This window comes from Chelonia mydas, chromosome 5 (genome assembly GCF_015237465.2).
Source record: "Chelonia mydas isolate rCheMyd1 chromosome 5, rCheMyd1.pri.v2, whole genome shotgun sequence".
Taxonomy (NCBI): domain Eukaryota; kingdom Metazoa; phylum Chordata; order Testudines; family Cheloniidae; genus Chelonia; species Chelonia mydas.
This window is the reverse complement of record NC_051245.2, coordinates 48,777,608-48,804,725: the sequence shown is the minus strand read 5'-3', so window position 1 is coordinate 48,804,725 and position 27,118 is coordinate 48,777,608. Positions and strand designations below refer to the sequence as shown.

General features: G+C 45.0%; 1 protein-coding gene across 2 annotated transcripts in view; it reads left to right on the top strand.

Annotated features, from left to right (window-relative positions):
- Positions 1 to 534: 534 nt before the first annotated feature.
- The window catches only part of TNPO1 (transportin 1), a 164,362-nt gene continuing 137,778 nt past the window's right edge, over positions 535 to 27,118 (top strand). The window contains exon 1 of one of the 2 annotated variants that reach the window (XM_037903052.2): positions 535 to 680. In XM_037903052.2, the coding sequence (XP_037758980.1) occupies positions 672 to 680 (9 nt within the window). In that variant the 5' untranslated portion in view covers positions 535 to 671. The remainder of the gene's footprint in view (positions 681 to 27,118) is intronic. The other variant, XM_037903057.2, reaches the window with a different exon arrangement.

Genomic DNA, 27,118 nt, shown 5'->3' with positions numbered 1-27,118 from the left:
CACCCTCACCCCGTTGCCTCTGCTTGCTGGGAGCTGATCAAAAAAAAAAAAAAAGCTACAACAAGCTCCAAGCCAAAAACTAGCCAACAAGCAACTCACAAACCAATTAAGCCAAAAACAAGCCGAATTTCTGCGTTTTTTTCCGTGGGTTTGGCATGTCTGGGAGTAGGCTCTGTGTGTGTGTGTGTGAGAGACTGTGTAGGGGGCAGTGGGTGGGAGCAAGGGGAGTGGGCTGTATGTGTGTGACTGCAGGGGCAGTGGCTGGGAGAGAGGGGAGTGGTGTGTGTGTGATTGTGCAGGGGCAGTGATTGGGAGAGAAGGGAGTGGGCTGGGTGTATGTGTGACTCTGAGGGAAGGGGGCAGAGGCTGGGGTAGGGGAATGGGGTTGGGGCGGGACAGCCATTTCACTGTTGTCTCCATCACACACCAGGCCACGTGTCCCAGCTGGAGCCACCGTTGCCGGGGTTACAGGGCTGTGAAGCCCCTGCGTGCCAGGCCCCGCCCCAATCCCGCCCCCCGACCAATGGGACAGGCGGTGGCGGCGAAGCCAGGTTCCCTTTGTTCAGCCATTTCAGGGGCCGGAGTCGCGTTTTCTTGTTGGGCGCTGAGACGCAGCGCGAGAGGACGGGCCGCTCCCGTCCCTCGCCACTCCCCTGCCGCCGGGCTCTGGGATGGTGTGGGTAGGTGTCTGAGCGCCGCGAGGGGCGGGCGGGGGGCATCGCCCCCAAGCTGTCATCGCCTGCTTGCGGGGATAAGGGCGGCGGCAGTGCAGACACCCCCGGGATGCTTCTTTCTCCAGGCCTAAAGGGTGAGTGGCCCTAGCGCCCCCAAGGCGGGAGCTGGGCATGTCTAGTCCCGCGCTCTGCCCTCCCCCCGGCTTTGGGCTCCAGTCACCGCGCTGCTTAACGACAGTGATGCAGAGCAGTGTCTTTGCTCCGGGAGGCTGGGGCCCCTTAAAGGGCTGGGGGTGTGTGCTAAGTACCAGCCATCGCGAGGCTGTAGCTCAGGTTAATGCAATACCCAGGCTGCAAGCGTAAGCTACAGGGTTAAGAAACGAAAGTTTCCTCTGCAACATGAACTTTGCCATATATATATATTGCCTTGCTCCCTTCATCGTGGGTCTCTGTGTCTCCCCGCTCTCTAGATTTGGTTGTGTGCGTTTTTTTCCTTTAAAGAAAAGCTAAAAGAGGCAGAAAACCCCGGCGCTGGTTTGGTTTATATATTCGGCAGGCTTAGCTGATGGGACTTGTAAATCCTTTGCGCTAATGGAGTAGTGGAAATACTGAGGCCCGGTAGGCTTTTCGGTTTGGTACTAAGTGGCTTGCTCCATTTGTAACTCTACAGCTCCCTGCTCTGAAGATATTAATCTCTTTCTCTCTCTCGAATTTGCAATCTCCAATTTCAGGAGCGGAGTTGATAAATTGTAACCAAAATGCTGTACATCTGTGAACACATATGGACTGTATATTATCCAAGTGTGCAGGTAGCAATTTAAGGAATTTTCCACTGCACATTCTTCCTTATAACTTTGCCTATTCAATTTTTTATCCAGTGCTTATCTCCATAGCGTTTGAGCACTTCACATATATTATTTTATGCTCAAGGACACATAAGGAGCCTATGGCAGAACTGGGAATTAAACCCACAGCCCTCGTCCAGTGTTTTAACCACAGTTTAAAAAAATTGGCAATACTTGTTCTGTTCATGAAAATCCTTTTTGCATACCATATTTGAAACATGGACAATCAGCTGGTTTTGAGTTCTGACTGGGTGAATGAGTGGAAAGAGGATCATGTTTTCTTACAGTGGGAGCAAACTATGCTCTTATAATTATTTTTTGTTGATAAAATGGCTGGAGAGTGTGCCCATCTTTTCCCCAAAATTAATCAGTAGTCAGACCAAACTCAAAAATATTTAAACACAAAAGGTAATTATTTATTTGGAAAATTATGAGCATGTGAAATGGGTTAGAAAGTAATGTTTTTCATCTTCACGTACAGAAGTTGCGGCTGGCATGAATATTGATTTAAGAACCAAATTCTGCCATCACATATATGCAGCGTTCTCAGTGACTACCAACTCCAGTCCTGAATTGGGGCTGCAGCTAAATTTTGCTTGGCGTAGCCTGAGGGAAAGTGACTTTATGGTATCTTGGCACCTCCCAGATTCAGGAGGAAGCTGGGGACCAGAGTGGTCCCTGGTGTAAATTATGGCAACCCTAGGGACAGTACTAACTTGTAGCTAGCTGCGGAGCCTCCCTAGGAGCTGTCCAGCAGCCCTGAATAGCTTGTGCAGTTTGGCCATGTTTCCATCTTTCCCATATCTGTGCCTTTCCAGTCATGCCTCTGGCACACCCCAATGCCGGGACTACAAGGAGAGGTGACATAAACCCATTATACCTGCTCTGCACCACCGGGAAATCCTTCCAAAGCTGGTGTACAGGGGCTGCAGTGCAGGCCAAAATCCTAGTCACTCTGTCTGCACTTTACTTTCAAATCCCCCATGGGTGCAGCTGCACTAATGTATTCCCGGTGTTGAAGAGCTAGACAACAGGATGGTACAAATGTTAGCACTATCATCAATGGAGCTTTACCAGTGGTAATGAAACAATGGGAGATTTAAAATATAGATATTTAAAGCTAGGTGTAGACAAGGCCTGGGAGCCCAATCCATGCATCTGAAGGAAGAATTTTGCTGTAACTCTGTCTTGTCACTCCTGTCCCCAGTGGTAGTGATTATTTATTAAATTAATCCACTCTTGCAGGCTGTCTGGGCAGGTAAAAATTTAAATACATCTAAAAACAGTATAATACTTCACTGATTACTCTTCCCACTGTCTTATGGTAGTGGCGTGGGACATCTTTAGTATTGTGCATGAAATACCTTATTGACCTATTTATCCTAACAAACAAGTAGAAAATGGCATATTTTAGTGCGGTAGAGAAGTAAACTGATTCAGCTCATTTCTAGCCATCAGAAGAATGCATTCTTTTTTCCTAATCAGACTCAGCGTCCATGTTATCATTTAATTAATGAAATGTTGAAATAAATACATAGCCTACTATAGATTGGATGATTCTGAAGCTGAGTCTGAGTCTAGATTTTGTATTTGTCAAATCTGACACATGGCATACAATTAAAAACCTTTTAAATAAAAGTGAGTTTTGTTTGAGTATAATATAATATGCAAACTATTGTAAATTACCTTATAAAGTTGAAATGTGTACAGCACTGTACACAAAGGAAGACAAGGTGCCTGCCCTGAAGATTTTACAAGCTAAATAATTTAATCAAAATGAAATACAAAAGGGGAGAGAGAGAGAGAGAGAGGTCAAAGCAAAAATTTTTTTTGGTTGAGATTAGAAAATAGATGGGCGATGATGAGGGGAAGAGATGCAGAAAGACTGTTCCAATATCAGGTTCTGGAAAGAAGGCCCTTGTACAAATGGTGGCGAGATGGTAAGAAGAGACTAAGGAGCCAGTGGTAGACAAGAGATCTAATTCGCGTCAAAGACTGTTTACAGACAAACTTGCAGTAGTTTAAGTAAAGGTACGTTTTTTAAACCAGACCAGTTAAACAAGAGCAAATCCCTGTATAGACCTACTGAGGCCAGGTCTACAGTGGTATAGTGTAACTGTTCCGGCATAATTCTGTAGTGTAGATGCAGCCTACAGTGATAGAAGGAGGTTTTCTGTCGCTGTAGGATCACTACTTCATCTAGCGATGGTAGCTAGGTCAACAGAAACATTCTTCTGTCCATCTAGCTACTTCTACACTGGGGAGTTAGGTTAGATTTTTCATACCCCTGAGCACCGTAGCTATGTTGAGCATGCCTTATTTAGGTGTAAGAGTGTCCTATATCCATTTAGCTTAAGTAAAATTCTTACTCACTTAAGCTAAATGAGTATAAGCTGCTCTTAAACTGAAATGACTGTGTCTGCACAGGGCTTTCCACTCATTTAACCAACCTGATTTTTAAATAGATTTGAGTTAAACCGGCGCAACTTTCTGGTGTAGACAAGCCCTAAGGTACAGTCGTGGAAATCAGGAGTGACTCCAGTGAACTCCATTGGGTTACAGAATATGAGATCAGCATAAAGGATGAAAGTCTGAATGGCTGAAGGATGTCCATAAACAGTAGTTAACAAAAAGAGGAGGTTTGAACTGTCTCTCAAAATAAATGGAGACCCAAATGAGTAATTTTAGTATGAGGGTGATGTGATTGCACTTCTTTTTAGGTGCGGAGAAACTAGTCATCATCAGTATTTTGAAAATACTGCAATCTGGAAAGCTGGGACTTCAGGAGGCCACAAGAAAAAAATAGTTGTAATAATCAAACTGAGAGGAGAGAGTTCTTTTGAATGTATTAGTGATCTCTATTTACCAAAATTGACATACTAAATATAAATTAGCTATCTCCATGTAGCACATACGAACATAAGAATCAAACCAATGGTCTAGATAGCCCAGTGTTCTGTTTTCTAACAGTGACCAATGCCAGATGCTTCAGAGGGAATGAACAGAACAATTATTGAGTGATCCATCCCCTATTGTCCAGTCCCAGCATCTGGCAGTTGGAGGCTTAGGGACACCGGTAGCATGATGTTGCATCCCTGACCGTCTGAGCTAGTAGCCATTGATGGATCTGTCCTCTGTGAACTTACCTAATTTTCTTTTGAACCCAGTTACTCTTTTGGCCTTCACATCCCTGGCAATGAGTTCTACAGATTTCTAGTGCATTTTGTGAAAAACTTCCATATGTTTGTTTTAAACCTGCTGCCTATGAATTTCATGGGATGACTCCTGGTTCTTGTGTAATGTGAAAGGATAAATAACTCTTCCTTATTCACTTTCTCCACACTGTTCATGATTTTATAGACCTCTATCATTGCCCCCTTAGTCATCTCTTTTCCAAGTTGAACAGTCCAATCTTTTTAATCTCTCCTCATATGGAATCTGTTCCATACCCCTAATTACAATATTTTGTTGTCCTTCTCTGTACCTTTTCCAATTCTAATGTATCTTTTTTGAGATGGGGTGACCAGAACTACACACAGTATTCAAGGTGTGGGTGTATCCTGGCTTTATACTGTGACGTTATTATATTTTCTGTCTTATTATCTATGCCTTTCTTAAGGGTTCCTAACATTCTATTAGCTTTTTTCCTGCTTCTGCACATTGAGTGCATGTTGTCAGAGAATTATCCACAATGACTTCATGAGTCATAACAGCTAATTGAGACCCCATCATTTTGTATATATAGTGGGATTATGTTTTCCAGTGTGCATTACTTTGCATTTATCAATATTTAATCTCATCTGCCATTTTGTTGTCCAGTCACCCAGTCTGTGAGATCCCTTTGTAACTTTTTGGAGTCTGCTTTGAACTTACCTGTCTTGAGTAATTTTTTTATCACCTGCAAACTTTGCCACCTCCCTGTTTACCCCTTTTTTGAGATCATTGATGAATATGTTGAACCGCACTGATCCCAGTACAGAACTCTGGGGGATCTTGCTGTTTACTTCTCTCCACAGTGAAAACTGGCTATTTATTCCCACCCTTTGTTTCCTGTCTTTTAACCAGTTACTGATCCATGAGAGGACCTTCCCTCTTATCCCATGACTGTGTACTTTGCATAAGAGCCTTTAGTGTGGGACCTTGTCAAAGACTTTCTGAAGGTCCAGGTACACTGTATCCACTGGATCACCCTTGTCCACATATTTGCTGGCACCTTCAAAGAATTCTAATAGATTGGTAAGTCATGATTTCCCTTTACAAAAGCCCTGTTGACTCTTCCCCAACAAATCGTGTTCCTCTTTGTGTCTGAGAATTCTGTTTTGTACTATAGTTTCAAACAGTTTGCCTGGTACGGAAGTTAGGCTTACCAGCCTGTAATTGCCAGGGTTGCCTCTGGAGCTTTTTTAAAAAATTGGCATTATGCTAGCTATCCTCCAGTCATCTGGTATGAAGGCTGATTTAAGTGATATACCACAATTAGTATCTCTGTAATTTTATTATATTTGAGTTCCTTCAGAACTCTTGGTTGAATACCATCTGGTCCGGGTGACTTATTACTGTTTAATTTATCAATTGTTCCACAGCCTCCAGTATGTATATATTATGATTGCTTTGAGGACACTATACAGTGTCTGTATCATGAAATCCTTTAACCTTACTATATTTCCACAACACATGGTCATGGTATACATTTCAAACCATTGTATAAACTTGTTTATGTTGCCGTGGAAGACGGTATTAAGATCTGCCCATTCCATTGATTACAGTGGTTCCGTAGTAACTAAAACACCTATTGCCCTGGTATTTAAGTAATGAACAACAATTAATTATTGCACAGTGTGGTCAACCTCCCTTATTTGCGATTGTGGATGTTTAGGTGTTTTATTTTTTGTTTTGCTTCTTTCTTTCCTTCTTTCGTACTTTCTACTTCCTCCTCTCTAGTCTCTCATATTGTGGATTGGTTCTGGGAAAATGCCACTACTAAGGGAAGGCCTCATTAAAGAGGTGCATCTTGCACTTGGCCAAGGTTGAGGTCAACCTTTATATTTTCTGTTAATATGTTCTACAGCTGGAGTCCAGTGTACTTGGAAGACAGGAAAAAACTAAACAGAATATGTGGTGGCAATAAAAATTCCTTCTTTGGGAATACTTTTTTAAGTATAAACATAAAAACAAGTATTATATTAGAGCACCAGACTGAGATTTAGGAGACCTAGGATGAGATCCTTACCCGTGCACAGGCCCCTTTCTACCTGGTAAAAGGGCGGGAACAATGTTACAGGTCTGTAAAAGCCTCAGTTCCATTTGTGAGAGGATTCCCCCCCTAAAGACACTGTGGAAGACAGCAATAAGACAGGTAGTCTTATTGCTGCTGTGCAGGACCCCCCTGAAGGCCAGGTGTAGGGTGGGAAAAGGTAGTGCAGTGGGAGGAATATGTTGGGGGCTGGGGCCGCACATGCAGCCCTGCTAAGATTCCAACTACCACTGCAGCCCACAGGCCAAACCCAAGAAGGTTGTTGTAATTTATATAGGCCCATAGGGCTGTCTAAGTTAAATTGGTGGCCTCTCCAACTCCTGGAGCAGCCCCAGGCTGGGAGAGCATAAAGGTGAAAAAGCTATACAAGCATCACATACTCCCTTCCCCCTCTCCTGGGCTGTCAGTTCTTTGCTGCGCATCTCAGAGTTGCAACACAGACTCTCACCCCGATCTCTTATCATATTTCCACCTTGGCTACTGACTTACCATTTTGCATTGGGCAAAGTCACTTTGCCTCTCATTACCTTTGTATTTTTATCTGTAAAATAGGTACACAAAACTCATCCTCCCTTGTAAATCTTGTGGAATCGATGGATAAAAAGCACTCTATAAGTGCCAAGTATTTTTCATTTTATTACTATTACTCTCGTGGTGATCTCTCCTATTAGTAAGTGGTCATCCCAATTTTGTAGCACTTTGCACATGCTAATATCTACTGTCATTGCATTCTTTCTACCTGTGATATAGAATTGAACCTTCAGAATGGAGATTCTGAATTGCAGATTTTAAGGAATACATTTTCTGAGATAGTGGATTTATGCTATATTAATGGTTCTAAAATGTTATCTCTAGACTACTGGTGGTCTGCAGAGCTGCTGCCATCACAAATCATATTTAGGCAGATTTGATACTAATGTAAATCTCTACAAGTTGCAGGGAGAAGGAATTTAACAAGTAGAAGATGCGAGACATAACCATATGCATTGCATTGCATCAAGTTTATCTATATTGCTACTTTGTTCGTTCATTTATTCTTTTTGTGAAACCAAGCACTAGAGCAGGTGCTACAGGAAAGTTATGGAGTTGGGAGGGTGGTGGTGGTTAACAAGAGGATCTCTGTTTTCCGATATGGTCCACTGTATGAAAAAGCTTGAACCATTATAATATCATACCTAACAGGCAACTGTCAAATATAACTGGAAAAATTTGTAACATTGTGTCATATTGAGCTCTGAAATGCCTCTTGAAAACATCTGTTCAGAGAAGCTACAAAAATGTAATATATCATGTACAGAGGAAATATAGATCAGTGGACATGGAAAACTGAATAAATTCAATGCAATTAACTTTATTGGACTGTCCAGAATATGAGCTTTAATTTAAGAGGATAAAATTCATAGCACATTTGGTTGTGAAGTTGTATAAATCAATTAATTGCTGTCATTTGTCTTGTGGAATCTGCAGCTAGGCAGAATGGAATAAAGGCACCTGAAGTATCCTCTTAGTGGAGTAAAAGTATAGCTTTTACCTTCTAAGTCCCATGTACATTTTTAGACTGCTATATTAGAGAAGTCTGGTTATAATACAGTAGTCCCTTGACATGATATTAACGTAATTTGGTATTGCAGTGCAGAATGAACTCTGCATTAAGCCTTGAGCTTGATATTTTGGGAAAATGGTTAAAAACACACTTTGCTCCTATCAACACTGCGTGACCAAATCTTGTTTTAACTTGTTGGTGGACTATAGTGTTGGAGCCAGATCCCCCAACACAATAGTTTCTCAGCGTAGGTTGTCAACATCCCAGCTGAGTCATTGAAACCTAGGGATGAACAGAAGTCAAAAAAACACTTGACATTCTAAAGGAGTAGCAGAATACATACGTTTTTAAAATTACATTGAAAATGTATTTATTTGTATTCTTCCTATTAAACATCAGATTTTACATGACATTAAGACTAAGCACAAGGGTTATAGGCAGCAGAGATGGCTTTAGAATATGATGCTTTTTTTTAGGGCCATCAAGCGGTTAAAAAATTAATTCAATTAATTGTGCGATTAAAAAAAATTAATTGCGATTAATCACACTGTTAAACAATAATAAATACCATATATTTAAATATTTGTTGATGTTTTCTACATTTTCAAGTATATTGATTTCAATTACAACACAGAATACAAAGTGTACAGTATTAACTTTATATTTATTTTTGATTACAAATATTTGCCCTGTAAAAAACAAAAGAAATAGTATATTTCAATTCACCTCAGACAAGTACTGTAGTGCAATCTCTTTATAATGAAAGTTGAACTTACAAATGTAGAATTATGTACAAAAAAACCTGCATTCAAAAATAAAACAATGTAAAACTTCAGAATCTACAAGTCCACTCAGTCCTGCTTCAGCCAATTGCTCAGACAAACAAGTTTGATTACAATTTGCAGGAGATAATGCTGCCCACGTCTTGTTTACAGTGTCACCTGCAAGTGAGAACAGGTGTTCACGTGGCATTGGTGTAGCCGGCATTGCAAGATGTGCTAAAGGTTCATATGTCCCTTCATGCTTCAACCACCATTCCAGAGGACGTATCCATGCAGATGATGAGTTCTGCCCGATAATGATCCGAAGTAGAGCGGACCGACACATGTTCATTTTCATCACCTGAGTCAGATGCCACCAGCAGAAGGTTGATTTTCTTTTTTGGTGGTTTGGGTTCTGTAGTTTCCGCATTGGAGTGTTGCTCTTTTAAGACATCTGAAAGCATTCTCCATGCCTCTTCCCTCTCAGATTTTGGAAGGCACGTCGGATTCTTAAATCTTGGGTCGAGTGCTATAGCTGTCTTTAGAAATCTTACATTGGTACCGTCTTTGCGTTTTGTCAAATCTGGTGTGAAAGTGTTCTTAAAACGAAGATGTGCTGGGTCATCATCTGACACTGCTATAACATGAAATATATGGCAGAATGCAGGTAAAACAGAACAAGAGACATACAATTCTCCCCCAAGGAGTTCAGTCACAAATTTAATTAACACATTCTTTTTTTAACGAGCATCATCAGCATGCAAGCATGTCCTCTGGAATGGTGGCCGAAGCATGAATGGGCATATGAATGTTTAGAATATCTGGCACGTAAATATCTTGCAATGCCGACTACAAAAGTGCCATGTGAATGCCTGTTCTCACTTTCAGGTGACATTGTAAATAAAACGTGGACAGCATTATCTCCTGCAAATTTTCTCCAGCAGTATCTCCCGTCAACGTAAACAAACTTGTTTGTCTTAGCAATTGGCTGAACAAGAAGTAGGACTGAGTAGACTTGTAGACTCTAAAGTTTTACATTGTTTCGTTTTTGAGTGCAGTTTTGTAACAAAAAAAATCTACATTTGTAAGTTACACTTTCACGAAAAAGAGATTGCACTACAGTACTTGTGTGAGGTGAATTGAAAAATACTATTTCCTTTGTTTATCATTTTTACAGTGCAAATATTTGTAATAAAATAATTTAAAGTGAGCACTGTACACTTTGTATTCTGTGTTGTAATAGAAATCAATATATTTGAAAATGTAGAAAAACATCCAAAAATATTTAATAAATTTCAATTAGTATTCTATTGTTTAACATTGTGATTAATCGCGATTAATTTTTTTAATCGCAGTTAATTTTTTTGAGTTAATCGTGTGAGTTAACTGCGATTAATCGACAGCCCTACTTTTTTTGACATTTAAAAAAAACCTCAAAACACCTGGCTAAGATATTTTCAAAGTGACTAGTGATTTTTAAGATGTTTGATTTTGAATTGCCCAATTTCAGAAACCTTTAAATTTCTAATTTTGAAAAAGTGTTGCCCATACTCCCTCTGAAAATCAGACCCTCTTTAAGATATCTCAAATTTGGCATCTCTTAACTGAGGTACTTAAAAATTACTAGACACCAGAAATGAGGTATGATTTTCATGGGGAGGGGGATCAGAACTTTCTGCAAACTGAAAATGTTAGTATGTCTGTGGTTGGACACTTCAAAATGGAGTAACTTATGACTAATAGATTTTTGCACACTATAGAGAATGCTGGTACTTAGTACATTACCTTTCTAAGTTTTAGCTTCTAGGATTCTTAACTTGTCCATCTATGCTCAGAGGTGCACAACTTACTGAAAGTTCTGCTTTCCTAAGAAACAATGTAGCTTTAGACTAATCTTACACATATAATGGTCCAAATCTTTCCAAAATCTTACTTTTTCCTGTTATTACTTGTATTGTGGTAGCACTGAGGAGTGCGGAAGGCCCTTTGTACTAGGCACTGTACGGTTATATAACAAAAAGACAGCTCCTGTCCCAAAGAGCTTACAATTTAAGAATAAGACAGGAGACAGCAACCAGATTCAGACAGACAAAGGATAGCACAGGGAAACAATGATACCATTGTCTCATTGTGGGAGCACCACTATAGTTAAGGTTGCCGTATTGCATCTGATTATAGGTCGACCTCTAAGTTCTCTAAAATGGACATGCTTAGTTAGATTTCTTTAAAATTTGGTGTGCCTCCTGGGAGTGTAGGGAAGTGTTAATCCTGGTCTACACTACGAGTTTAGGTTGAATTTAGCAGCGTTAGATGGATTTAACCCTGCACCCGACCACACAATGAAGCCATTTTTGTCCACTTATTGGGCTCTTAAAATCGATTTCTGTATGCCTCCCCGACAAGGGGATTAGTGCTAAAATTGACATCACTGGGTCGAATTTTGGTTAGTGTGGATGCAATTCGACAGTATTGGCCTCCGGGAGCAATCCCACAGTGCTCTGTTGTGACCGCTCTGGACAGCACTCTCAACTCGGATGCACTAGCCAGGTACACGGGAAAAGCCCCGCAAACTTTAGAATTTCATTTCTTGTTTGGCCATCGTGGCATGACCACGCACAGCTCATCAGCAGAGATGACCATGGAGTCCCAGAATCGCAAAAGAGCACTAGCATGGACCGAACGGGAGGTACTGGATCTGATCGCTGTATGGGGAGATGTATCCGTGCTATCAGAACTCTGTTCCAAAAGACGAAATGCCAAAATATTTGAAAAAAATCTCCAAGGGCATGAAGGACAGAGGCTATCACAGGGACCTGCAGCGGTGCTGCATGAAACTTAAGGAGCTCAGGCAAGCCTACCAAGAATCCCAAGAGGCAAATGACCGCTCGGGGTCAGAGCCCCAGACATGCTGCTTCTATGATGAGCTGATGAGCTGCATGCAATTCCAGGGGGTGCCCCTACAACTACCCCGCACCTGTACGTGGACTCCTGCAAGGGAGTCTCTCGCAACAGGGATGAGGATTTGGGGGACGAGGAAGATGATAGCGCATACCAGGCAAGCGGAGAAACCGTTCTCCCCGACAGCTAGGAATTGTTTATCACCCTGGAGACAGTACCCTCCCAACCCGGGCTCCTGGACCTGGAAGGCGGAGAAGGCACCTCTGGTGAGTGTACCTTTGTAAATATAATATACGGTTTAAAAGCAAGCGTGTTTAATGATTAATTTGCCCTGAAGACTTGGGATGCATTCGCGGCCAGTACAGCTACTGGAAAAGTCTGTTAACATGTCTGGGGATGGAACGGAAATCCTCCAGGGACATCTCAATGAAGCTGTCCGGGAGGTACTCCCAAAGCCTTTGCAAAAGGTTTCTGGGGAGGGCAGCCTTATTGCATCCTCCATGGTAGGACACTTTGCCACGGCAGGCCAGTATCATATAGTCTAGAATCATTGCATAACAAAGCATGGCAGCATGTGGTCCCGGTGGTTGCTGGCATTCAAGCAACATCCATTTTTTATCTCTCTGTGTTATCCTCAGGAGAGTGATATCATTCATGGTCACCTGGTTGAAATAGGGGAATTTTACTAAGGGGACATCAGAGGTGGCCGTTCCTGCTGGGCTGTTTGCCTGTGGCTGAAAAGAAATTATCCCCGCTGTTAGCCATGCGGTTGGGGGAGGGGTGAAGCGATCATACCAGAGAATTGGGGTTCGGGGGAGGGGGTTAGTTGGGTTTGTGCTGCACGTTAACCCGAAAACATCAGACCCTCTTTTTAAATGGCAAATGTGTCTTTTTCAATTTTAATCTCCCTTTTTTTCCTCCCGCAGCTGCAAATCTTTCAATGCTGCGACTAGCATCTCCGTCACAGAGGCTAGTGCAGATAAGAAGGCGAAAAAAATGCACTCGTGATGAAATGTTCTCTGAGCTCATGCAGTCCACCCAAACTGAAAGAGCCCAGCAGAATGCGTGGAGGCAGACAATGGTAGAGTCCAGGAAAGCACAAAATGAATGCAAGGAGAAGTGGCAGGAGCAACAGGAGAGGTGGCAGGATCAAGAGCAAAGGTGGCAGCAGCATGATGAAAGGAGGCAGGATGCAATGCTGAGGCTACTGGAGGATCAAACTGATATGCTCTGGCATATGGTTGAGGTGCAGGAAAGGCACAGACCGCCACTGCAGCCCCTGTGTAACCAATTGCCCTCCTCCCCAAGTTCCATAGCCTCCTCACCCAGATGCCCAAGAACGCGGTGGGGGGGCCCCTCCGGGCACCCAACCACTCCACCCCAGAGGACTGCCCAAGCAACAGAAAACTGGCATTCAATAAGTTTTGAAGTGCAGTGTGGCCTTGTCCTTCCATCCTCTCCTCCTCCCCCACTCCTCCCGTGCTACCTTGGCAGTTATCCCCCCATTTGTGTGATGAATTAATAAAGAATGCATGAATTTGAAACAATTACTTTATTGCCTCGGCAAGCAGTGATCAAAGGGGGGGAGGGGAGGGCGGTTGGCTTACAGGGAAGTAGAGTGAACCAAGGGGGCGGGTTTTCATCAAGGAGAAACAAACAAAACTATCACACCATAGCCTGGTCAGCCATGAAACTGGTTTTCAGAGCTTCTCTGATGCGCAGCGTGCCCTGCTGTGCTCTTCTAACCGCCCTGGCTTTGCGTAATCAGCTGCCAGGCAATTTGCCTCAACTTCTCACCCCACCATAAATATCTCCCCCTTACTCTCACAGATATTGTGGAGCACACAGCAAGCGGTAATAACAATGGGAATATTGGTTTTGCTGAGGTCTAACCGAGTCAGTAAACTGCGCCAGCGCACTTTTAAACATCCAAATGCACATTCGACCACCATTCTGCACTTGCTCAGCCTATAGTTGAACAGCTCCTGACTACTGTCCAGGGTGCCTGTGTATGTCTTCATGAGCCATGGCATTAAGGGGTAGGCTGGGTCCCCAAGGATATCTATAGGCATTTCAACATCCCTGATGGTTATTTTCTGGTCTGGAAAGTAAGTCCCTTGCTGCAGCTGTTCATGCAGACCAGAGTTCCTGAAGATGCAAGCGTCATGTACCTTTCCCGGCCATCCCACGTTGATGTTGGTGAAACGTCCCTTGTGATCCACCAGTGCTTGCAGCACCATTGAAAAGTACCCCTTTCGGTTTATGTAGTGGCTGCCTTGGTGGTCCAGTCCCCAAGATAGGGATATGCATTCCGTCTGTCGCCCCACCAGAGTTAGGTAATCCCATTGCAGCAAAGCCATCCACTATGACCTGCACATTTCCCATAGTCACTACCCTGGATAGCAGCAGCTCAGTGATTGCACTGGCTACTTCGATCACAGCAGCCCCCACAGTAGATTTGCCCACTCCAAATTGATTCCCGACTGACCAGTAGCTGTCTGGTGTTGCGAGCTTCCAGAGGGCTATCACCACTCGCTTCTCAACTGTGAGGGCTGCTCTCATCTTGGTATTCTTGCGCTTCAGGGCAGGGGAAAGCAAGTCACAAATTTTCATGAAAGTGCCCTTACGCATACGGAAGTTTCGCAGCCACTGGGAATCATCCCAGACCCGCAACACCATGCAGTCTCACCAGTCTGTGCTTATTTCCTGGGCCCAGAATTGGCGTTCCACGGCATGAGCCTGCCCCATTGCCATCAGGATGGACAAATTGCAGGGGTCCATATTTTGAGAGAAGTCTGTGTCCATGTCCTCATCACTCTCGCCACCGCGCTGCCATTGCCTCCTCGCCTACTTTTGCAGGTTCTGGTTCTTCATATACCGCATGATAATGTGCGAGGTGTTTACAATGCTCATAACTGCCGCAGGGATCTGAGCGGTCTCCATGCTTGCCCGTGGTATGGCGTCTGCGGGAGAGCAGGGGAAGCGGTTGTTCAATGACGATGGTTTGCAGACCTACTGCACTGTCTGCTGCCAGGATACAACAGCTGAGCAGGCTGCACGCTTGCCGTGGTATGGCGAGACAAGAGCAGACAAGCAGAGTTGTAGTGGAAGCGGCCCTGCGAGACCACCAGGAGAGCAGAGTGGCAGCGGAAGCGGTGGATGATGACGGTCATATAGAGGATCTGCGAGGTGGAGTCATAGCAGCAGGAGATCAGAGTGGCAGCAGAAGTGGTTGTTCGATGACGATGGTTTGCAGTCCTACTGCACTGTCTGCTGAAATCAGTATGGCTCCTGCATGGAAAAAAGGCACAAAACGATTATCTGCCATTGCTTTCACGGAGGGGGGGGGTGACTGACGACACGTACCCAAAACTACCCGCGACAATGTTTTTGCTCCATCAGGCATTGGGAGCTTAACCCCGAATTCCAATGGGCGGCAGAGACTGTGGGAATTGTGAAATAGCTACCCACAGTGCAACGCTCTGAAAGTCGACGCTAGCGTTGGTACTGTGGACGCACTCTGCCGACTTAATGTGCTTAGTGGGGCCACACAATTGACGGTATAAAATCACTTTCTAAAAAATCGACTTCTATAAATTCGACCTAATTTAGTAGTGTAGACATACCCTTAGTGATCCAAATTTGGGGTCATTTGACCAAGGGGTTCCTGAGTTACAGACTCCCCGCCTCAAAAAACAAACAAACAACAATTTCCTTCTGCTGCCTTGTACTGTTAAACTGAGAGGTGCTAATGACTGCACCCCAGCTACACTGCAGCCCTAGCTCTGCCAGTACACCCCAACATTTCATGAAAGCTATAAATAAGTGTTGGAGGAACATTAGTTAGGAAACTGGAGGGTTCATGCCTGATCAGAAAATGTATACTTTATGGCGCAGAAACATTACAAACTCTGCCACCTCAGTGTTTCTCAGAGATGGGGTGCATTTACTGGACAGAGGTCAGAGGATCTCTGTCTCAAACATATAACTGTCAGTATTCTGGAACAGAATCCCTGTCTGTGAATTTCTCTTGCCAGCCCAGCCACAAACTTCACCCTCCAACCATTGTGAAACACTGGCAGGAACACCATTTCACTGTAATGTAGTTTTCCTTCTTTCCAGGCACTGCATGTGAGTCAGGTTATAGGAGAGGGAAAGAAACAGCAACAGAACCATTTGTGTACAAGGGAGTGAAGACTTTAGGAAGATGCATTCCCTGCTTATGGTGGGGAGGCCTGGGTTCAGTAGTGGGAAGGGGCCAGGTTGGAGGGAGATGCATTCATTGGGTCAGGGGTATGGCTGGGGAGATGTGCCTAAACAGGGCTGGTGGGGCCCAGCTTGGGTGGATACGTAGGTAGGGGGTGTGTGTGTGTTAGGAGAAGGGGAGGGCAACTGGCTCAGTATGCAAATTGCAGAATGTGATATGTACAACTGCCTAAATGACTACTAACTCCTACCAACAACATATCTTTTCATGTTAAACAAAAAACCCTAGGAAATTCAATGGCAAAAAGCTACATTATCACAGAGTCATGGTTGCTTGGTGGTATGTTGTTCCCTTGCAGAGTGCTGAGTTGAGCAAAACCAAAATTCTGAAAACCAGGAAATGCACAGCTAAGGTTGCCAATACAACCTTAACTCTTCCCTCTTTCAGCAATGCCCCAGTACACCCCATTAACATACATACCTTTATTCTGCCGGTCCCACGCTTGCTGAAATGTACAAACTCTTCACATCTTTTTACAAAGTATTCACTCTCACCTACAGGATTCTGTCTAATATTATCGGAAGACAAAAAAGGTTGGGGGAGGAAAAATGTTGCCCCCACCACCTTCCCTCTGCCAACAATGCCTGACTATGTATATAGCACGTATTCACGGTGGCCCTTTGCAGTCTAAGATTTGGGAGGCTTCATATCCTGGCATACACTCACACACTTAGCCAACTACCCAGAAGAAATACCAAACATGTACAATTTAAGAACTATTTTAGTCTTTTATAGCTTCCTCATTCTGAGCTGAGAGGTGTGATTCCTAGCTCATGAGATGGACCTGTTTTAGCTCCACTTGAACTAGCATGATAAAAATAGCAATACAGCTAGGGTAATATGGGCAGTGGCTCAGGCTAGCCATCCAAGTACATATCTAGGGGATCCAGGGAGGTTTGTACTCGGGCAGCATGTCTGATTCGCTGCCCTTGCCACACTGGCTGTGCTGCTATTTTTAGTGCAGCAGTTCTCAAACTGTGGGCTGGGACCCCAAAGTGGGTTGTGAACCCGTTTTAATGGGGTTGCCAGCAGTGTTCCCTCTAATTTTTCCCACCCATGTGTGGAATGAATTGTTATGTGTACCAATATGGAGGAGATGTGTGACACATCACCTGCATGTTGGTGCTCATAACAAAATTAATGGGGGGCTGGGGCCAAGGGGTTCAGAGTATGGGAAGGGGCTCAGGGCTGGGGCAGAGGGTTGGGATGCAGGGGAGTGAGGGCTTTGGCTGGGTGTGCAGACTCTGGGGTGGGGCTGGGAATGAGGGGTTTGGGGTGCAGGAGGGTGCTCTGCCTAGACTCCCCCCAGCTCTCTCTCCCTGTGGCAGCTCTGGGGCTGGGGCTGCAGGATAGGCGCCCCGTCCCCATCCCCAGCAGGTGTGGGCTGGGGCTGGGTTCAGGCCTGGGGCTGCGGTGCTCCAGCTGCGCCTGGGGCTGGGCTGGGCCACCCCAGCCGTGGCAGGGCCGGGCTGCAGCAGAGTTGGGGCTGGCGGAAGGGCGCCCTGGCTGTGGCAGGTTGGGGGCTGGGCTAGGTTGGGGTCGGGGGAGGGGTGCCAAGCTGGTCCCCGGGGGGGTTCCCTGAGCGCCTGCACAGCACTAAATAGGCTGCTGTGTGGCTGCGCAGCTTACAGGGAATTTAGGACGCATGGGCTGGCGTTAGACTTCCTGGGGCCTGGGCCTGAAGCTGAAGCCCCACTGCCCAGACCCGAAGTTGAAACACAAGCCCTACCACCCGGGGCCAAAGCTGAAGCCAGAGGGCTTCGCCCTGGGTGGTGGGGCTCAGGTTACAGACCCCCTGCTTTTGTCCCTCTGCCCAGGGCAGTGGAGCTCAAGTGGGATCAGGTTTCGGTCCTCACTCCTGGAGTCGTGTAGTAATTTTTGTTGTCAGAAGTGGGTCGCGGTGCAATGAAGTTTGAGAACCGCTGTTTTAATGTGTTAGCTTGAGCAGAGCTAGTGCAGTATGTCTGCATGAACTCAGAATCATACCTCCTAGCTCAAATGTAGATGTATCATTACTCACAGGATACTGTCTCAACCTACACTTTCACTTAACCATCATTAAAGCATTAGAATCTTCTTATAGTCCTCCACGCTGCTGACAGTGTCCTTTGTAATAAAAGCCGTATGCCTTGACAAAACCTAAACAATTTTTCATAGAAATGATGCATACTTCATCCTGAAGGTACAAATGCATCTCTTCCTTTTCCTCACAGACAAGAAGGTGCAAAACATAGATCCTCATATCAGAATCACAGCTTTATCTCCCACCTCAAAGAAATCCACAGATCTTGCAAATACACCTCGCCCATGCAGAGCTAATTACTGCTTCCACTGTTCACTACAGCTATACCTGATACTAACCACAATTAGTGTACTTGGAGTGTATGTGAACAATAAATGCTTAGACTGCTCTCACATTTGTAATTGTAAATGGGGAATCATCAATGAACAGGTATGTTTCTAATGGGTCCCCACAGGGATCAGTTCTTGGCCTTATGCTATTTAACATTTTTATCAATACCTGGAAGAAAACATATTCCAGCTTGCTACTGACAACACACTTTGTAATAAAATCCCTGTGCCCTGCTAATTTATATAATGTACACAATTCTGCATTGAAATGATGCATATTGGATCCTTAAGGTACACATGCAGCTCTTCCCTTTGCTCACACACATCAGTGGGTGCAAATGATTGATTTCTTCATGTAATAATCACAGCTCTGCCTCTGTAACACACTTCAATACAGAGCCTACGTGTGGCGTGAGGCACGTCGGTTCATGTCCGCTCCCCTCCCCCTGATCTCTACCTTCTATTAAGCAAGCATCCACCAGCACTGGGGGGGCTTGCAAGGTGGAGCCATCACAGTCCAGTGGGCTCAGCAGGAGCAGCTGAGTCCTGGGGCTCTCCATGGAGGGACCATCCAGCTGGGCAGCACATTGAGGCTGGGCAGGGCCTTAGGATAGGCAGTGGTAGCAGGCGGGGCAGGGCTGTTCCTGATGTCCAGCAGCGGGGAGCTGGGCTGTGGGTGGGAACCAGCAGATCCATCCACACCTTCCCTGAACCAGCCACGGGTGCCGGGCTCTACAGGGGCTTCAGTGGCCACAGAGCCCAGCCAGAGGTGGCTCAGCAGAAGAGTGCTCCTTCTGCATGTGGCAGCTGCCTCGGGCACAAAGCCTAGGGGATGAAGCAGCCCCACGGTCCCTAAGGCCTGGGCCTAGCGGGACGGCAGAGGGGCAAAGAGGGCTTTAAGCCCCTGCCTAGGGGGCTCCTGTGGAATCTGCAAGTTTGGGGCAGGAACAAGCTGGAAATCGCTTCCCTCCCAACTCCAGCACTTATCTGAGGGGTGGAGAGGCTCCCCCGACAGGTGCTGTGCGGGGCTCCAGGAGGCTCTGGCATAGGCAGAGCTCGGTTCCTTCTGGGCAGTGCCCTGTGTGGAAGGGTCTTGGGCTTTCCTGGGTGCCAGGCCAGCCAGAGGCAGCAGGGAAGGAAGGAGCCCGCTCTCCAAGCTGCAGATGTGCTTAGCGCTGCTGCCAAGGGCTGGTTCTCCACACAGCGCTGGGAGCAGGACATGTCCCGCTGGGGGTTTATGGAGGAGCAGAGGTTTATGGAGGGGGTTTATGGAGGGGTTTATGGAGGGGCTGGGGGGTGAAGGGGCAAAGCGGGGAGGGGACAGCAACAGGGGGAGCTGGGGGATGAAGCAACAAGGAAAGGAGCATGCAAAGGACCGATGGGTGGGCAGCAGAGGCGAAACATGGGGCAATCGAGTGCCCCCCATTATCAACAGTTACACATTGTCTCTGCTTCAGACAGACATTGAAATAGGCTTTGCTGTAAACTGTTAAACATTCACTATGTAAATAGTGAAAACAACTATATTAAATTAGTATTTCTACTTATTTACAAACACTTATTCATCCATTCAATGAGCTCCGTTTATCTTGGGGGCAGGGAAACAATAAATTTGTTCGTCTCTGAGGTGCCACAAGTACTCCTTTTCTTTTTGCGGATACAGACTAACACGGCTGCTACTCTGAAACCTGTCAATTACTATTTTATAATCCTCTGCATATTCAGTTTCTGTCTGTTTCATTATTAGTCATTTTTTGTGGCACTCTTCTTAGTTCTGGAGTTTGGACTAAGAACTAACTCATAAATGAACAAAATAAATACATAGTAGAATGCTTTGTATAGTGAATAATATTCATAAGCCCAGCAAAAATTATATTAAAATCTTTAAGAGTCTAACAGAAAATATTGAAAACTCATAGTTCAAAGTAGGGATGACAATGAATTTCCTTAATAGGTCACTATTTGAGAATCCCTGATTCATTTTGTAAGAGGTATATTCATACGTAATTGCGAACTGGATGGGTATCACTGGGGAGCTCTGTCCAGTTTAGCTGAAGCTGCATCAGCTCCCAATTTGTCTGCATATTGAGTTTTTAGGGCTTTCTTGCACTGATGTAGAAACAATGATCTAGCTATGTTTGTGCAAGATCCTAATATAATGGAGTCCTGGTCCACGACTAAGGCACCTAGGCACTACAGTAATACAATAATAATAATAATTAATAATTGTATAGATACACTGGTATAAAAAATACAAGGTAAATTGTAACAACAAAAATCACTTTTTACACTGGTGCAACACATCTATAAGAAAAGGAGTACTTGTGGCACCTTACAGACTAACAAATGTATTTGAGCATAAGCTTTCGTGAGCTGCAGCTCACTTCATCGGATGCATTCAGTGGAAAATACAGTGGGGAGATTTATATACATAGAGAACATGAAACAAAGAGTGTTACCATACTCACTGTAACAAGAGAGTGATCACTTAAGGTGAGCTATTACCAGCAGGAGAGCGGGGCGGGGGGGGGAAAACCTTTTGTAGTGCTAATCAAGGTGGGCCATTTCCAGCAGTTGACAAGAATGTCTGAGGAACAGAGGGGGGGGGGGAATAAACATGGGGAAATAATTTTACTTTGTGTAATGACCCATCCACTCCCAGTCTTTATTCAAGCCTAAGTTAATTGTATCCAGTGTGCAAATTAATTCCAATTCAGCAGTCTCTTGTTGGCGTCTATTTTTGAAGTTTTTTTGTTGAAGAATTGCCACTTTTAGGTCTGTAATCGAGTGACCAAAGAGATTGAAGTGTTCTCCGACTGGTTTTTGAATGTTATAATTCTTGACGTCTGATTTGTGTCCATTTATTCTTTTACGTAGAGACTGTCCAGTTTGACCAATGTACATGGCAGAGGGGCATTGCTGGCACATGATGGCATATATCACATTGGTAGATGTGCAGGTGAACGAGCCTCTGATAGTGTGGCTGATGTGATTAGGCCCTATGATGGTGTCCCCTGAATAGATATGTGGACACGGTTGGCAACGGGCATTGTTGCAAGGATAGATTCCTTGGTTAAAAGAAAAGGAGTACTTGTGGCACCTTAGAGACTAACCAATTTATTTGAGCATAAGCTTTCGAGAGCTACAGCTCATTTCATCAGATGCATACTGTGGAAAATATAGAAGATGTTTTTATACACACAGACCATGAAAAAATGGGTGTTTATCAGTACAAAAGGTTTTCTCTCCCCCCACCCCACTCTCCTTCTGGTAATAGCTTATCTAAAGTGATCACTCTCCTTACAATGTGTACGATAATCAAGGTGGGCCATTTCCAGCACAAATCCAGGGTTTAACAAGAACGTCCGAGGAACAGTGGGGGAGAGGGGGTGAAGGAATAAACAAGGGGAAATAGGTTACTTTTTATAATGAATCAACCATTCCCAGTCACTGTTCAAGCCTAAGTTAATTGTATCCAATTTGCAAATTAATTCCAATTCAGCAGTCTCTCGTTGGAGTCTGTTTTCGAAGTTTTTTTGTTGAAGGATAGTCACTTTGATATCAGAAATCGAGTGACCAGAGAGATTGAAGTTTTCTCCGACTGGTTTATGAATGTTATAATTCTTGACATCTGATTTGTGTCCATTTATTCTTTTACGTAGAGACTGTCTCTAAGGTTAGTCTCTAAGGTGCCACAAGTACCTCTTTTCTTTTTGCGAATACAGACTAACACGGCTGTTACTCTGGTACCTGGGTAGTGGTTCTGTTGTGTGGTGTGTGGTTGCTGGTGAGCATTTGCTTCAGGTTGGGGGGCTGTCTGTAAGCAAGGGCTGGCCTGTCTCCTAAGATCTGTGAGAGTGATGGGTCGTCCTTCAGGATAGGTTGTAGATCTTTGATGCATTGGAGAGGTTTTAGTTGGGGGCTGAAGGTGACGGCTAGTGGCATTCTGTTATTTTCTTTGTTGGGCCTGTCCTGTAGTAGTAACTTCTTGGTACTCTTCTGGCTCTGTCAATCTGTTTCTTCACTTCAGCAGGTGGGTATTGTAGTTGTAAGAATGCTTGATAGAGATCTTGCAGGTGTTTGTCTCTGTCTGAGGGGTTGGAGCAAATGCGGTTGTATCGAAGAGCTTGGCTGTAGACAGAAGACAGAAGAGCTTACAGACAGCCCCCCCAACCTGAAGCAAATACTCACCAACAACCACACACCACACAACAGAACCACTAACCCAGGAACCTATCCTTGCAACAAAGCCCGTTGCCAACTGTGTCCACATATCTATTTAGGGGACACCATCATAGGGCCTAATCACATCAGCCACACTATCAGAGGCTCCTTGATTATCACTACAAAAGGTTCCCCCCCCCCCACTCTCCTGTTGGTAATAGCTCACCTTACCTGATCACTCTCGTTACAGTGTGTATGGTAACACCCATTGTTTCATGTTCTCTATGTATATAAATCTCCCCACTGTATTTTCCACTGAATGCATCCGATGAAGTGAGCTGTAGCTCACGAAAGCTTATGCTCAAATACATTTGTTAGGTGCCACAAGTACTCCTTTTCTTTTTGCGGATACAGACTAACACGGCTGCTACTCTGAAACATCTGTAAGAGTTTTCACTGGTACACTTATGTTGGTGTTGCTCTTCTGATGCATAAAACAGCATAGACAATGCCTGAGTCTCTTCAAATCCATTTATAAGTGTTTTTTGTGTGTGTGTGTGACAAGAATTCTAACATCATGAGGTAAGTTTTTTAAATTTTTTTTTATTACTTCCCACACAGATTTGTGTCTTACCAAATACTGTATGTAAATGTATTCCACTAGAATTATCCAGTGGTCTCTGGGGCCTGTTACCTTCAGAGGAAATTCTATGCAATTCTACTAACACAGATCTTCATAGCTCTCTGTAGTAATTTGCCCCTAGCTTTTGCGGCTTCTGTTGGCTGTTTTTATTGTAACAACTTGAATAAGTTACTTAATTGAAAGTGCTAGATTTCACCTAACTCTGATGTTCAGATGTCGCTTCCTAGAGCAATTAGAGTGAGAGAGTATCATTGAATGGGAAAAAGTTGACGAAGAATGCTTGAAATGCTTTTGTTGGAAATACTCATAAAGGGTCCATTTTCTATTAGATATTCAGCGTGTCTGTTAATTGAAATAATAATTACCATTGAGGGTGTGCTGTTTTTCTCCTCAATCAAATTAGGCATTCAGATTTTGTTGTTCCTTTCAGTAGAGAAACTGAAAACAGGAACTATTCTCATTGAATATTTAATGTGGTGTTTTAATTTCTAATGAGAACATATTTTATTTTACACTGTACACTTTTATGTATTATTCATGCTGCCTTCTGTACTTGGATAGTACTGTTTTTATCCTGGTTTTTATATTAAATGTTTGCATCACTTCATGTTGTACTATTATTCAGCATCTAAAATATTGATTATACAGATTGGAAGGAAACATGTTTCTTCTTTAAGCGTGTCATTACGGATCCTGCTCTAGGTATGCATCTGCCTCATGTGCACAAGATTGGAATCTTTTGAATAACAGTGTCAGCTGGGGCCGTGCCTGTGCTGGTACATATTCTTGTGCTCTACCCTTCACTTGAGGTCATAAAGAGCAAAGTGCCGCAACCCTCCTTCAGTTCCCTCTTATGCTCATGGCAGCAAGATGGAACTAGCAGTGTTCGCTTGCTACCCTTAGAATTTTTTCTCCTCTGACTTAGCTATTTAGAGCTAAATTCCTTTCCTTTACTCTCAGTTATTCTTGATTTCTTATTTTTTCCAATCAAACAGTTTAAAAAAAAATTTACTTTTTCCTTTGGCACTCAGTGCCTTTTCCTGCTCTAAATGGTGGGCTCAAAGCCTTCAGGCTTTAAATCATGCCCATCCTGTGGTGGTTTAATTCCTCTGAGCGACAGACACAGCTGCTGTTTATTCTGCCTTGGTAAGGCAGATTGGTATTCAGCATGCAGATCTTTTTCTGCCAGGACACAAGTCCATGGAAGTCCATGGAAGTCCTGTGTGAACTGTTATCTTCTTGAACAATCCATGTGGATGACTTCAGACCCCAAAGAGAGAAGATTGTCTTCAACAATGGATCCAACACCTAAGTCCTTTTCTGCGGGTGCCCCTTCCAGGGGGTACTCAAACTCCAAGGTCCGTGTTGACAAAAGATCATTAGCATCAGGCAGGGATCCAGCACTAGAGTTCAACCTACCACCAGCTACCCCAGCAGAGAAGACCAGTACTCCTCTCTAAGGCAGCCTCTTCTCTAAGGCAAGAGAGGCCCAAACATAGGGACAGACATGGCTCCTGGTCTGTGCTTGAGTCCTAAAAGAAAATGCTGGGACACCCTTCTGGTATTATCACTCATACCTGATAGGAATGCAAACTAGGGTAGCTTCCCCTGGGTCTGGGGAGCCCCACAGAAGGTCTGTGCTCTGCCCCCTGCTTAGTCTGTGCCTCTTGGTACCACCTGCCACAGGTTACTCCATGCTCCAACAAGCCTGCAGGCTCCACGCTGGTGCTGGCTGATGCCACAGCAGAACAGATCTTTGGCTAGTCTCTGGAACATCCCAGCAGTAAACAGAGCACCCTTCCCCTGGCTCAGAGTGGTGAAAGCCAGAGGTACACACCCCACATGCTACCAAACTCAGCTCTGCCCTGAGCCAGCGTGGACTGTGTCACAGTGGGGAGCTCTGGGGTGGGATAGGGGCACTGGCTCTGGGAGCCCTGGGGGGAGGTGTAATCCATACAGCCTGTGATTCCCCCTCCTTCCCCCAGCCTCCCTGTCTTAAGTAATAGTACCAGAATAGTGTTCCGGCTCCCCCAAAAGTCCCGGAACGACGTTCTCGTACAACTCAAGCCCTGCTCCTGGCACCAGTCCCTTTCTTGTCGTAAGGAGGGGTGATGTCCTCTGAACTGAGGCATTCACAGTCAGCACTGGTGCATACTTCTGAACTCTTGGGCACCACCTCTTGATGACGTCTGCTCCTTATCACCTTCATTGGGGCACACTTTTTCTCCCACATCTAGCGCAAAACCATCTTCCCTCAGATCAGGAGAGGACTGGAGGCTTTTTCTTTAGAACTCCTACATATCCTTCACAGGCAGGGCAATGACCTAGTCAGCCACAGGTGAACCAGTGTTACCAGTACTGTATGCCATCATGGCCCTATTGGGCGTCCTGGGAACCTCCATTCTGGGCTTGCAGGATTTGATTTCCTCCCTACCACTCCATGAAAGAGAGGTATCAGTCTCCCTCTGTATCTTTGGCTAGACTCCTGTCAACTGATAGAGATGAGCAAGTGGCTGAGGAGGAACAGGTCCCAGAACCTCAGGAGCAACGTTTTTTCCCTCCTAGGGACTGATCATCTTCTATCTTGGACAAAGCCATTTCTTCAACCCTAGTACTGCTGCCTGACTTCAAAACATTTCAGGAGTGTTCTTCACAATTTCTGAGACTCTTGATATTAAGACCTCTGTCAGAGGGAAAAGTTCACTAGCTTTTTGATATTCTGCACTCATTTGCTCCTGATAGGAAAGCCCTACCTATCAGTGAAGGCATTCTAGATCCAGCTAAGACCCTTTGGCAGACACCAGCTACTCTACTACCTATGGCCAACAGAACAGAGGAACATTATCCGGTACCTCTTAAGGCAGAGGTGGGCAAACTACGGCCCACAGGCCAAATCCGGCCCGCGGGACCGTCCTGCCCAGCCCTTGAGCTCCCAGCTGGGAAGGCTAGCCTCTCTCCCCTGCAGCCTCGCCGTGCTGCCAGTGATCTGGGTGGCGAGGTCCCGGGCAGCCTGGCTGCAAAAGCCATGGGGTGTAGTGTATTAAATTGCTCCCCATAGGAATGTGCTACTTATGGTAGGTAGCACATTCCTACGGGGAGCAATTTAATACGCTACACCTGGGTAGGGAAGGCTGTGCCTCCCCAAACAGCCTGGTCTGCGCCCCCTATCCCCTTCCCACTTCCTGCTCCCTGACCACCCCCCTCAGAATCCCTGACCCATCCAAACCCCCTGCTCCTTGTCCCCTGACTGCCCCCTCCCGGGATGCCCTTCCGCTAACCGCCCCCCCATTCCGGACTCCACCTCCTATCCAACCCCCCCTGCTCCCTGTCTGTCCCCTGGGACCCCCGCCCCTTATCCAACCCCCCTGCTTCTCGCCCCCTTACCATACCACTCAGAGCACCAGGACTGGCAGCCGTAAGTAGTACACCATAAGTAGCACATTCCTATGGGGAGAAATTTAATACACTACACCTGGCCCTCCATACAGTTTCGGAACCCCGATGTGGCCCTCAGGCCAAAAAGTTTGCCCACCCCTGCCTTTAGGGATTTGACAAGATTTATGTGCACCCATCCACCTAGGGTTCCTTGGCTCCTATACACACTTGTCTCTGCTGTGCATAAATAATCTAAGCAGGCAAAAAGCACTCCCAAAGCTAACGACCACCCCAAGAAACTGGAGTTTTTTGGGAGAGAGGCCTGTTTCTCAGCATTGCTAC